Below are 12,089 nucleotides of genomic sequence, written 5' to 3'. Positions count from 1 at the left end.
TTTCTTTGTATTACCATGCCAAGTGTTGGAAACAAAATGTTAATGACATAATTATCAAATAATCATGAAAAAAGTATCAAAATAGCTCTGTTACCTATTTCTGTGTAGAATTGCATTCAGGGCCTTGCCATCACGCCAGGAGCTTGTAAAGTTTGTGACATTAATACCATCATAACCTTCCATGTTACGTTTGGCCCAAATTAACAAAGCTTGTTTGGCAGTGAGATCTTCCCAACCCTCCACTGAAATGTCTTCAATCTAAAAATAAAAAAAAATCAATTGATCAAGGGATTTGCTAGTCAGTGAAAAAATAATTTACCTAAACCTACACATCTTGATTTATATCTATATCAGGAATATATAGAACACCAATATAAATCACTTTTTAAAAGGAGTAAGGTTGAATCACAAACATACTTGAAAATGCAAAATAATGGTCCATATAAGCCCCAGGGTCAGTTTAGGATTGCCATCGGTAATATCATCATTGCGGATGTTGACAAGACGTAACTGTAGTAAACAAGTTTAGTCAAGCGGGGAAAAAAGAAAAAAATTGGATTGTAGGGTCAAACACAGTGATTAGTACCGTACATAATTAATCATGCAGAAAAGTACAAACTACAAGGGTGGCTTAGCACATATTGCTATTGCATGTACACTATACACTATAACCTAAACACATATATATATGTATTTATATTTATATTGGGACCCAGAGTAGCCAATGATTTTCTAACCTTCATTTTTTTCTGCGAGGAGAAACTCATGGGTCCCCACAATTAAAAAGTTGTAAATATTGCAAATTCTAAGATAACTATTATTAAGTTAGGAGCTATAAGTTGAAACATGGCCATCTACATTCTGCTAAAATAATCATGCTATATGAGGTACAAGCTATCTAAATCTCATCCAATTCGGACACTGTTTGAAAAAATTCACCCATTTTAATGATCAGTGGGGTGGGGCTACAGTGTAAAACTTAACAACCAACACCTCAAAATTGCATATTCTATTAACTTTCCAAATTTCATTCAATTTTAGACATTGTTTACAAACTTTACAAAACGGTGTGCCACACCCGAACTAATAAAAACTAGAAGGGTGGCTTAGCACATATTGCCCTTGCATATACACTATAACCTATTTTAAAACATAAATATATTTCCTATGCTTATTTTGTATTGGGTCCCATATTAGCCATCGTCTTTTATAACTTTAGTCGTTTCTGCAGGCAAAAACTCATGGGTCCCCACACATGCAAAGTTGAAAATAATGCAATTCAAGAGATAACCATGAGAAAGTCGGGTGTTGTAAGGTAAAACACAGTGATCAGCACTGGGCTTAAACAATAATACTATGTAGAATACAAGCTTTAAAATTAGATTCACCCCAGATATTGTTTGAAGTATGTCCTATTTAACGTTTTAAAAAACTGACCCATTTTAGGGGGCTAGTAGGGCAACTAATTGGGTTCGACACACAAACTAAAAAATATATAAAAAACACAATGACTTAATCAATAGTACTGCAAAATTTCAGCCCAATCCGCCAATGTTTAAAATTTCGACCACTAGAGGTGTTTTGAGCAACAACCGTTGATGTTTCTGACGTCATAGGGCTGTTAACAACCCCCTAACTGTCATGGCGCAAAAACGACCACCAAGCAACCCACCAACGAGCAACATACAACTGGTTGCCCTTGTAACACTATTGCTCAAAAGAAATCTTTCGTTTGTAGTGACCAGTAACATACAAATACGTTTTACACTTTAGGGGCTTGTGGGGTAAATGTTAGGACTACAGGGTTGAACGCAACAATCGACACCTATAAATGGCATACAATACAAGAAATCTAAATTTCAGCCAATTCTGACACTGTTTAAAAACTCACCCAGTTTAGGGGGCTAGCGGGGTAAATACTGGGGTTATCAACAAAACAAAGTGGGATGCACATCTACATAACTACATCTACCATTTGTGTAAATTTCAGCCAAATCCATCAAACATTTGATGGAAAAACGAGTCGGACAAACTTCAGGGGAAAAATACCCATTTTAGGGGGCTAGCGGGGTAAATACTGGGGTTATCAACAAAAACAAAGTGAGATGCACATCTACATAACTACATCTACCATCTGTGTAAATTTCAGCCAAATCCATCAAAGATTTGATGGTAAAACGAGTCGGACAAACTTTGGGGAGAAAAAAAATGAAATAAAAAAACATAAAAAAAAAACAAATAAAAAAAAAACAATTTGAGTAAAATCAATATGCGGCCCCTTCAGGAAAGGGGACCCATAACTAGAAAGATGACTTTCTCTGATATACTTCCATTTTATATATTCTATGTCCTTTTTAACAATTTACATTTGATCTACCCATATGATTGTTTTTGCAAACAAAAACAAATAGGTCCCCACACACGTGTTCTTGCAGATTTACAGTAAACAAATGTTGTGGGTATTTTTAGATTCGTAAGGACAAATTATTAGAAAGCAGTAACCTAACTTTTAAACGTTTAGGCTATTTTACTTTCTTCAACAAATTGAAACCCACAATTCAACTTTAATTCAAGACCTTTAATATATTGGTTGTTGTAATCCCTGCTTAATAAAAAGCAAAGATTACACATTTAAATAATGTCAGTGAGATGTGGCAAACACATACCAACAGAAAATACAACATATTTTCACGACAAACAACACAAAAAATTTTGCAAGTGTTATTCGTAAACCTTTTTTTGCTTGAGAAAATCCAGAGCAATTTGAACATTCTGTAGTTTGTGAAATCTCATTCTTCCTTTTTCACGTGGCTGTAAAAAATGAGCCAATTACTCCTAAATCTAAATTAAATCTAGCATTTGGATTTTTAGATGTCATTGAGTGAAAAGTTGAAACATACACATACCAGTCTCATGTGTGATATGTAGTTGTCCTCTCTTGGCTTAAAAGAAATTTGTAGAAAGAAAACAAAGGTGAGAAAAAGATCAGGATCAAATAGTTTAAGAATAAACAAAAATGTGCAAGAATAAAGTAACCAATAACCATGATACAAATGTGAAGTAACTTTTTTTTCACCAAGAACAAAATCATTTTATATGTTCAGTTGAGAGCATTGTGATTAACAAAAAAAGTATCAATTCTTTTGCTACTTTTTACATTTCACAAGCTATGACCCTTTGTCGAAAAGATGTTTATTGACAAAATAACATCTGGTCAATCTTTTTTATTTTTGCCCACATAAACAAGTTTGAAGGCACTGTGAGCATACCAAAACATAATTTAAGACAAATAGAATTCATTTAAAACTAAACCAACAACTAACAATCAACAAAGTATAATGACTGGCTTGTTTTTCAGCAAAGCTTTGCAACAAAATATATTAAAGCAAAACTATTACAATGGATTTGCCAACAACTTAAAATTAAACAACAAAGCAATCACTTTACTGGCATGTTGTGAAGTTTCATTTGACAAAAACAAGCAGTCAGTGACAATATCAAGTGAGTTTTATCTTCTTACTTATCCTACATGTATAAACTTTGAAAATGTGCATCCTCTCCAGGAACAGAACACCAACAACAATATTTAAAATACAAATTAATCAGACATTATTATAGTGACACATGTTATAAAAAAGGTTGAAAACCACTGGGTTAATGTAATCAAATTTATAGCCTTAAAACACAATTAGGTGTTCAGTCACAACCACACAATTTTCCCAATCCACCACTCAAACATACATCTATACACGCCCATTATATTTTGCAACAAAACTCACATTGTCCACAGAGCCTTTGTGAAATATGAATAAGCCAAAACAAGCATCGGCATCAATGGGAAAGTGTAATTTAGTTCGGATAAATTGTGTCAACACTCCCATGGCATGAATGCCAAAATAATACTGGAGAAGGAGAAATTGAAACAAGAAGACAAAGAAAGGAAACTATGGTATGTATATATAAGTATAAACAAGAACCTATAGCATCAAAATAATCTGCTTCATACCAGTGTCATTCCTGACAGTACTTCCAAAAGAGCAATTAAATTATGGCCATCACGCAGATCTTCATAGAGATTGTCTACATGCCGATTGATCTAGATAACAACCAAAGTGTTACTTTCCAACTAAACATCCACATCACAATCCAATATGACGCTTAATTAATTATTGCTTATTGCTGACAGTAATACTAGGACCTTTGTTAGACAAAATAGAAAGGAATCAGATTAAAACATTTTGCTAATTTATATCATTACTACAATTTAACAGAACAGTCAATGTTTGACACAAAATTTGGGTTAATGCTTAAACCAAAGTATATGTTTATTTGTACTTTTCACAAAATAGCCGAACACAAAAAATAAAGTTTGGGTTTTCAGGAAAAAAGCAGGGAATCTAAAAATAAAATTCCCAGAAGGCTTTGAAACACTCTGAAATGCACACCACACAAAAAATTGAGATTATGTCCTTTGCAAACATGGTATATATATATTTCTTTAACATTCATGCCAACTGATGGGTCAACAAATTTTACAGTGCCAATATCAGGCCCCTAACTATTACAGTAAATAGTATCAATTCTGTTGAACCACTTTTTTCCAACATATTGCTTGACAAACTTATGTAAAATAGAAAAATTCTTAAACAAACTTGTTTCCCCATACGGATGTTAAACCCGCAATAAACCATTTTTCATCTTACATTTTTGGGTTAATGGGCTTTTGTGCAATTATTACAAGCGTCGCATAAAAACGATAGATAAAAGGTGTATTTTTATGCGACGCTTGTTTCCCACCTTTTTATCATTCCTTTATGCGACTAAAGTGTATATAAACGGGTGCAACTGAGGTGGCCTTCATATCACTGATGATGGCATGAGCATTTGCCGAAACGTTTGAACAATAAAGCATGTCGCTTTTTACGTCTATTTGGGCCGCTATTTTCACCATTAAACTTATAAACAGATCCGTATATAGTGTTCCAAATATTTCTATTAAGTTTTAAGTTCAGGATGTTTTATCATACTAATTCTAATGATTGACAGGCTGGGCCAACAAATGTATTTTACCAATCACAGGGATTACTAGCAGCTTAATAAATAAACGAACATAATCTTTTCACAATGTAATCAGTTTTAAACATGTCCATAAAAATAAATCCAATATGACCTTCTTGGCCTTTACAGTGAGCATGCAAAAAGTGACTTCGCATTTTACGTACTGTTTGCAATATTATACTTCAGAAAAATAATAGACACATCAGGAAATGCAGGTTATTATTAAGCTATTAAGTTTGATAAAATCTATTCAAACCTTTGAAAGATGTTTGTTGATCCATTTTGTAAAAGTTTTTTTTTGAACTTGGTCCCTTTCATCTGCAAAATAAAGGGGGATGTTATTCTTAATTTATGATATTAAATTGAAAATGGGACGTGGGACCACAAACTTTCTTCAACAAACTGATGATGCACAAAACCAAACTGACTATTTATTAGTCCTAAATTTGGACCTAATTCATTGACACTCGCTAAGATTCTTGATGCATGTTATATTGGAAACACTGACATAATGCACAAATTACCTTTCAATTATAATTTGTTTACTCATGCTTTTATTTTGTTGAAATTGTAGCAATGTGTATGTAAACTTTTAGATATATATTAAGCTTGGACCACAAATATTTGAAATGATTACAAGGGGTGGTTACGATCGAAAAAAAATCGGAAACATAGCTACAAACACTGATTAATTGGGAAGCTTGATAATATTTACAATTTAAACAATCATTATCAAAGCTAAATTTACAGTATTTTGTTGAGGTGCTCTGTATGTTAACTGTTTCTTTATTAATCTCTACAATGTAAACTGTTTAATATTTTTATTCATTCAAGTCATTAATGCATCTTATTGATCTTAAACACTCAAATGTCACTCTACACAATGCTATATTTGACACACCTCTGGCGTAGCCTATTCTTCCCTCAAACAAAATTGAAATTTCATCTTTTTTACCACTTTTACCACCAGTTGTTGTTTGAGCACTAGCCATTGACTTTTCAAGGTAGCATAACAGTATGCACAAGTAGTAAGTACCAACTAGTTAGCAGTGTACCGCATAGACTAGAGCACAAACACAACACAGCTCGTTACAGTGCCGTATCGAATGAACAGCGCTGCACCGCTCTACACTTCATAAAGCGCCCTACAGTGTGTTTACGCATGACTGGACATGAAAAAAAGATTTTATCCATTCAACGGAAGACGGTGTGGTGAATATTTGAGCTTTTAAGAGAGAACGCCCAACGCCCAGGTGGACCTTTGAAATTACTCTAGCATATAATTTCTGCTACATTTCATAGAGCGTGTATGACATTCCCAGGTATTTCGTGCCAGTAAATGTACTTTCGAATGAGCTGTGCTTTAGATCAGTGCTCTTCAACCTTTTTTAGTTTGGTGAACCCTTAAAGTTGTTGTGACGAAGTCATGCACCCTCTTTACTTCAAAAGGTAAACTTAGGTAATAAGCGATATGAAAAATCATTATGCATATCATCATGCCAATAAAACCGAGCGAAGCTCTCAAAAAATGCCTGATTTGCTACCAATACTCCAAGTATATTTTCGCAAATTTTCTATAAAACATCGATATCCTAATATAACCCGAACGTAACAAAGATACTATCAAACTTGACATGGGGATAAAACATTGAAAAAGTTTACCTGGATTATACATCAGTTGAAACCTACCTCTTTTGTCTAGTATCCTGAATCTCAAATATTAATGGTTCATTAAAAGTTTGTGATGCACCCTTGTATGCCTATTCAGACTGGTGCACCCCATGCATACTTTGGTGTACCCTAGGGTGCACCGTGCACACCAGTTGAAGAGCACTGCTTTAGATTATTAAACTCAGTCGCCAAGCCTCGATATTCCAACTTTATTCTTAGATTATTTTTCTAGACCGAAACAACTTTTTTATTACTTCATATTTGTTCTTGTAACTTGATTGCAAGAAAAATATTACCACGGCCCTCGCTTGGCCACACAGAGCTTGTGCAAAATGACATCACATTGACCTACATTCTACACCTAGATTGTGGTCATGGTCAGCTGTTATCAGTCCTACATACGCGATTTTGTACTTCTCTACTTAATCAGGAATACATTTTGTCACAAAAAAACGGCGACTGAAAGTCATTCAATTCGCCATTGGTAACCGGGTTACAAAAGTTTAAAGTTGTTTGAAAGTAAATGAACGCACCTGTCCATTCTACGACGTTTGGTCTACCGCGATCAAAAGTAGGCTGCTTATCGAGAAGCAAGTCCAACGATCCCTAAAGTTGCACTTTCCGCTTATGCGTGCGCACTTACGTAGAATTGCGCATGGAGGTAATGGCAATGCATTTTGAAACACGTTTTTGCTAAAATCGCGGTTTCTTTGCTCAAACTGGTGGCGACTAGCTAGCCTAATGCATGAACCATTTTTGGCGACTAGCTAGCCTAATGCATGGACCAACTGGTGGCGACTAGCTAGCCTAATGCATGGACCAAAACTTTTGAAACCAATTGAAGCAGATTTATTATTGTCAACCGTTGTAGGAATATATCTCTTTTGGCATGCAATATTTCATTTTTTAATTGGGTTATTTTGCCGTTGGGCTAAATGATGCGAGAAGAAATGAAAATCAGTAACAACGCAACCACACAACATGCGAATTTTGTGCAAAAACTCTTTCCAATGAACTAAATACTGTTTCTGTTTTATTGATGAAGCAAATAAATGTTAGACAACCAACTTTAAGTAAAACCGCCAAAACGACATCACCCACATTAAACATTTCACACCTTCGTTTATTTAAATCGAGTACAATGCAATGTGAATTGTGAGAGTGAAAAACGATGTAACCAAATTAGGGTTTTAATAAAGACTGACAAACTAACACACATCTTTCCGCATTTCTTACCGCAGTATCGAATCATGATTGATTTCAGTTTGTCGTCCATAATCGCACTACGACGATATGCGCCAAGTTTCGTTCTTAAATTATTTCCATCTACAAAACGCCTAAACCTGTTAAATACGGTCAGTTATAACGTTTACACTTTGGTTCCCTAAACAGTAGGCTGCTATTATACTGACAAGGCTTTGTAATAAAAAATACAATGGACTTGTGGTTACTTGTACAAAACCACTGCTGTCGAAAAGCAATAAAGTTTCAACTGTGACAGAGAAAACCAAACCCATACACCGACCACTCGCCCAAGGCTACATCTATGTGTGTGTCACATAAAGAAATAGGCTGTGCAGCAAACAACGGGCGGCCAGCGTAATGTTTGCACTGGAAGTTTAAGCACAGTTTTCGTGACGTTAGATAGTTGAAGTAAACAAAGGCACTGGTCACATCAGCGATGTTAACAATAAAACATACTGTCACAGCAGAACATGAAGCAATTTTATTCCATTAAAAAAATCGGTTATTTTGCCTGTATTTGCAGTTCCCTTGGCGGATAAACAACAAAACATAAAGTCATCTATATCACTTGCCTAATCTGACAATAAAATCTGCAAACTAATAAAACTTTCCAACATTTTTCGCTCCTTGGAAATTTAAACAGGTAAACATTCTGAAAGTAGCCCTATACAGAGAAGACACAGCCCACCGGTCTGGAAATTATGTTTCTCAGTCGCAAAATGTACTTACGCCTCATTAACGACATAGAATTGTCATATGCTTCAATCGCTTCAATTTCATCTTCAGTTAACATTCCAGGCTCCGCAACACTCATGATTTCCCAATGGCAACACTAACTGCGCTACATAATCTTTACTGCTGTTCAATAAATGATAAGTTACTAACACTTACGGTCATTATTTCAAAAAAACAAACTATAGGTTAACTTTGTTCAGAGTATGTACGTCGTTTAATTTACAGCAAGATGTCAACCTTTTGACAACACGTCCCTTGCAATGACTTAAAACAGAATAATCAGCATCGCTTGTTTCACTTAAGAGAATCAAAGCGTCGTCACCCGTAGCATGATTGACATGCCGCCTGTAGAATCGCTCATTGGGATTTCATTAACTCTAGGTCCTGAAAGAAGTGATAGACATGACGAGTGATATCATGAAATGTCAATGGCATATGCTCTATGACCACGCATTAACGGTGTTGCAGCGAATACATTTTTATTCTCGCATAAGCAGTGCTAATCATCCATGTTTCTTATTTGTTTCACAAAACTATACACAGCACCGGCGAAAAAAGTATGAAGTGAATCAAACCAACACGCACCTGCAACGCGCAGAACCGCCTTTTCCGCAGCATCGATCACCTGCGAGTCAATCGAGAGTCTTTCCGCATTTTCCCTGTCCATATCAGGGGACAACAAGCTGTTTTCCGTTGACGATTGCTACAGAAAATAGTTTGTTAGGTCTATATTCCTTCAACAGCAATGTCAGATTAGTTAAAAATCTATAGCTAAACGCTAACATACGAAGCTAAAACTCGTTAGCAGTCTTGCGTCAACTTAGCCAGCAAAACACAAATCGTAGTCTTTTGCAGTGATGTTGGCGAAGTGTTGGAATACATACACACACACGCGCCACGGTCGGCACCTCAGGCATAATATGTGGTATTTTGATATTTAGAGGTAACTGCTCAATCACCGCAGCAGTTAAAGTCCTACACTTTTTTGTTCAACGCTTGTAGCCCCCTTGTAGCTTTCATTTTAAAATATTTCACAATCTGATTATAAGACCAATTCAGCAAACATTTCTGTTAGTCGTTAGGCAAAATACAATAAAGTGCAGTAGCCTAAACTGAATTGTGTCATCGCATCTTCCTAAATCAGCCGTTGTTGCTTTTTATGGGATGTACATACCTAATTGTTGTACCAAAAACAATTCACCAGATTAGATCGCGCGCCATATGTACGCTTTGCTTTTGGTTTTACGATAGAGCAGTGGTTCCCAACCTTTCTGTAGTCACGGACCCCTTTCATAAATTTTATACGCCTGCGGACCCCCAACGTAATTTACCGGAAGTCTTTCTATCTGTTTTATTTCTTGTATTATAAGTTATTAATTTTTATACATTTTTAAGCAGCAGTTTAATCAACCTTCACAGTCCTTAAATCTCAATGATGTTCCGTACTCTAGATTAGAAGTCAACGCAACAAAGAGATAATTTTTTTAGTGCACAAAACTTGAAACAAAGCGCTGTAAATTCTAATGTTGATGTGTTTTGTGATGTCACAATGGAGATAACAATCACAAAACGTATTTTTCCCATTGCATAGGTTTGATACACAGTCTGCACTCGTCTGCAGGATTGTAAAAACAGTTCGAAAACTTACAAATATTTGACTACCGGTTAATGGTACTGAAAATGTTTGCCTCCACGGACCCCCTGGAACCATCTCACGGACCCCTTGGGGGTCCGCGAACCTCAGGTTGGGAACCACTGCGATAGAGTGAATACCTCAAAACGGTAGGCCTATATTCCGATAAAGAGCTATTACTGTGAAATTCATATTAACTCCAAGAATAACAAATTCATTTAAAAAAATATATATATATTCCCAGAGCAACAAATGTAGGGTACAGATTGTGCATTGCATTTATGAAACCTCCGCGGGTCGTAAGTGCAACAACACTACACAAACAGTAATAAGTGTTTTTATAGTTTACTTTAGATCAATGGTTCCCAACCTGGGGTTCGCGGACCCCCAAGGGGTCCGTGAGATAGTTTTAGGGGGTCCATGGAGGCAAATATGTTTAGTATCTATAACCAACAGAAAAATACTTTTAAGTTTCTCAACCGTTTTTACTATCCTGCATACAAGTGCAAACTGTTTATCTAACCTTAATTGGAAACAATTACTTTCGTGATTGTTTTCCCTATTGTGACATCATAACACACATGGACAATAGACTTTATGGGACAAGCGTTGTGTCAAGTTATATAAACCAGAAAATTTATGGATTTGTTGTGTTGACCGCTACAATGCAAGAAATTTCTTTAAAATTAAGGACTGTGAAGGTGAATTAAAATGATCCAAAGACGTAATAACAGATAATTCAAGAAACGTGAAACATAAGTTGGGGGTCCGCAGACTTCTAAAATTTATAAAAGGGGTCCGTGACTACAAAAAGGTTGGGAACCACTGCTTTAGATAACCAAGCATTGCATAATCGTTTTCGCGTTACCTGGTTAAATCGACTGTACTTTGATAAACTTGTAGTTGTGCTGGGAAGTGCAACACTAATGAAAGAATCTTTGATATCAGAAGTTTTGCTTGTTAAGCACAACAGTGTTTTTTCAGGACATGTCGCATCGGAAATATCGCCAGTATGTGAAACAAACGTTTTTGTGTACTGGGTGTTTTTAGATAATATTTCCTTACTGCTCAAATTGAGACACATTTTCGATCTGGACAAATTCTGTCCATGCGAAGATGGACCTTTAGATTTATTCCGGTTTAGATTCATTCTTTTTCTCTCTGACGTTTGTAACATCCTTCGTCCCTGAGATAAACAATCTTCATTATCGCTAACTTCGCTGCTGCTACATGAGAAATAAACAATTTGATAGCCAGATCCGCTTGCGTTGCTCAACGCTTTTTTGGCATCTGGAGAGAAGTCAAAGGTTTCTTCATTGCCCAACTGCAAATCTTCAGATGCTGTTTCGTTATCACACATGCTGATGCTGGAACTCCATTCATTAATTAAAGTAAAGAAAAATGCAATCTTGACCAAGTGCTGTCTTAACCTTCTAAAAATGTGCACATGGAATGTCCCAAAGCGCGTCACGTGAAATCGAACATTGTGAATAATTCATTAAAACTTCCATATGCGAGTTTTCGAAGCTCGATCCGCCGTCCGTAGTAGGCACATGATTACGTTTTTTTTGAAATTCTTATCTTGATTGAAATATTAGTAGAAACTTACTTGACAATTGACATAAACATATAGATATGCGTTTGACTATGAATACATAAATGTCGTATATTTTTACAAAACACAATTTGCATCCGGCGATCTCGGTGTGCAGTGCTATTTTTGATCACAAGCATTTACGTTTTGACA

At 35.7% G+C, this 12,089-nt stretch overlaps 1 protein-coding gene across 11 annotated transcripts in view; it reads right to left on the bottom strand.

Moving 5' to 3' along the window:
- The window catches only part of LOC145230576 (microtubule-actin cross-linking factor 1-like), a 141,614-nt gene that overhangs the window by 106,453 nt on the left and 23,072 nt on the right, over positions 1 to 12,089 (bottom strand). For 6 of the 11 annotated variants that reach the window (XM_080096022.1, XM_080096025.1, XM_080096023.1 and 3 more), the window contains 8 exons: positions 9,295 to 9,412; positions 5,315 to 5,376; positions 4,007 to 4,096; positions 3,780 to 3,902; positions 2,907 to 2,942; positions 2,734 to 2,811; positions 418 to 510; positions 95 to 258 (listed from right to left, as the gene is read on the bottom strand). In XM_080096022.1, coding sequence (XP_079952148.1) covers positions 95 to 258; positions 418 to 510; positions 2,734 to 2,811; positions 2,907 to 2,942; positions 3,780 to 3,902; positions 4,007 to 4,096; positions 5,315 to 5,376; positions 9,295 to 9,412 — 764 coding nt within the window. Of the gene's footprint in view, positions 1 to 94; positions 259 to 417; positions 511 to 2,733; positions 2,812 to 2,906; positions 2,943 to 3,779; positions 3,903 to 4,006; positions 4,097 to 5,314; positions 5,377 to 5,959; positions 6,182 to 7,965; positions 8,442 to 8,703; positions 8,860 to 9,294; positions 9,413 to 12,089 lie in introns of those variants that run through there. The other 5 variants (XM_080096031.1, XM_080096032.1, XM_080096030.1 and 2 more) reach the window with 5 other exon arrangements.

This window comes from Phallusia mammillata, chromosome 5, assembly GCF_965637545.1.
Source record: "Phallusia mammillata chromosome 5, kaPhaMamm4.hap1.1, whole genome shotgun sequence".
Classification (NCBI taxonomy): Eukaryota; Metazoa; Chordata; class Ascidiacea; order Phlebobranchia; family Ascidiidae; genus Phallusia; species Phallusia mammillata.
Note: the sequence above shows the minus strand (reverse complement) of the source record. Positions and strands in the feature narration are given on the sequence as shown.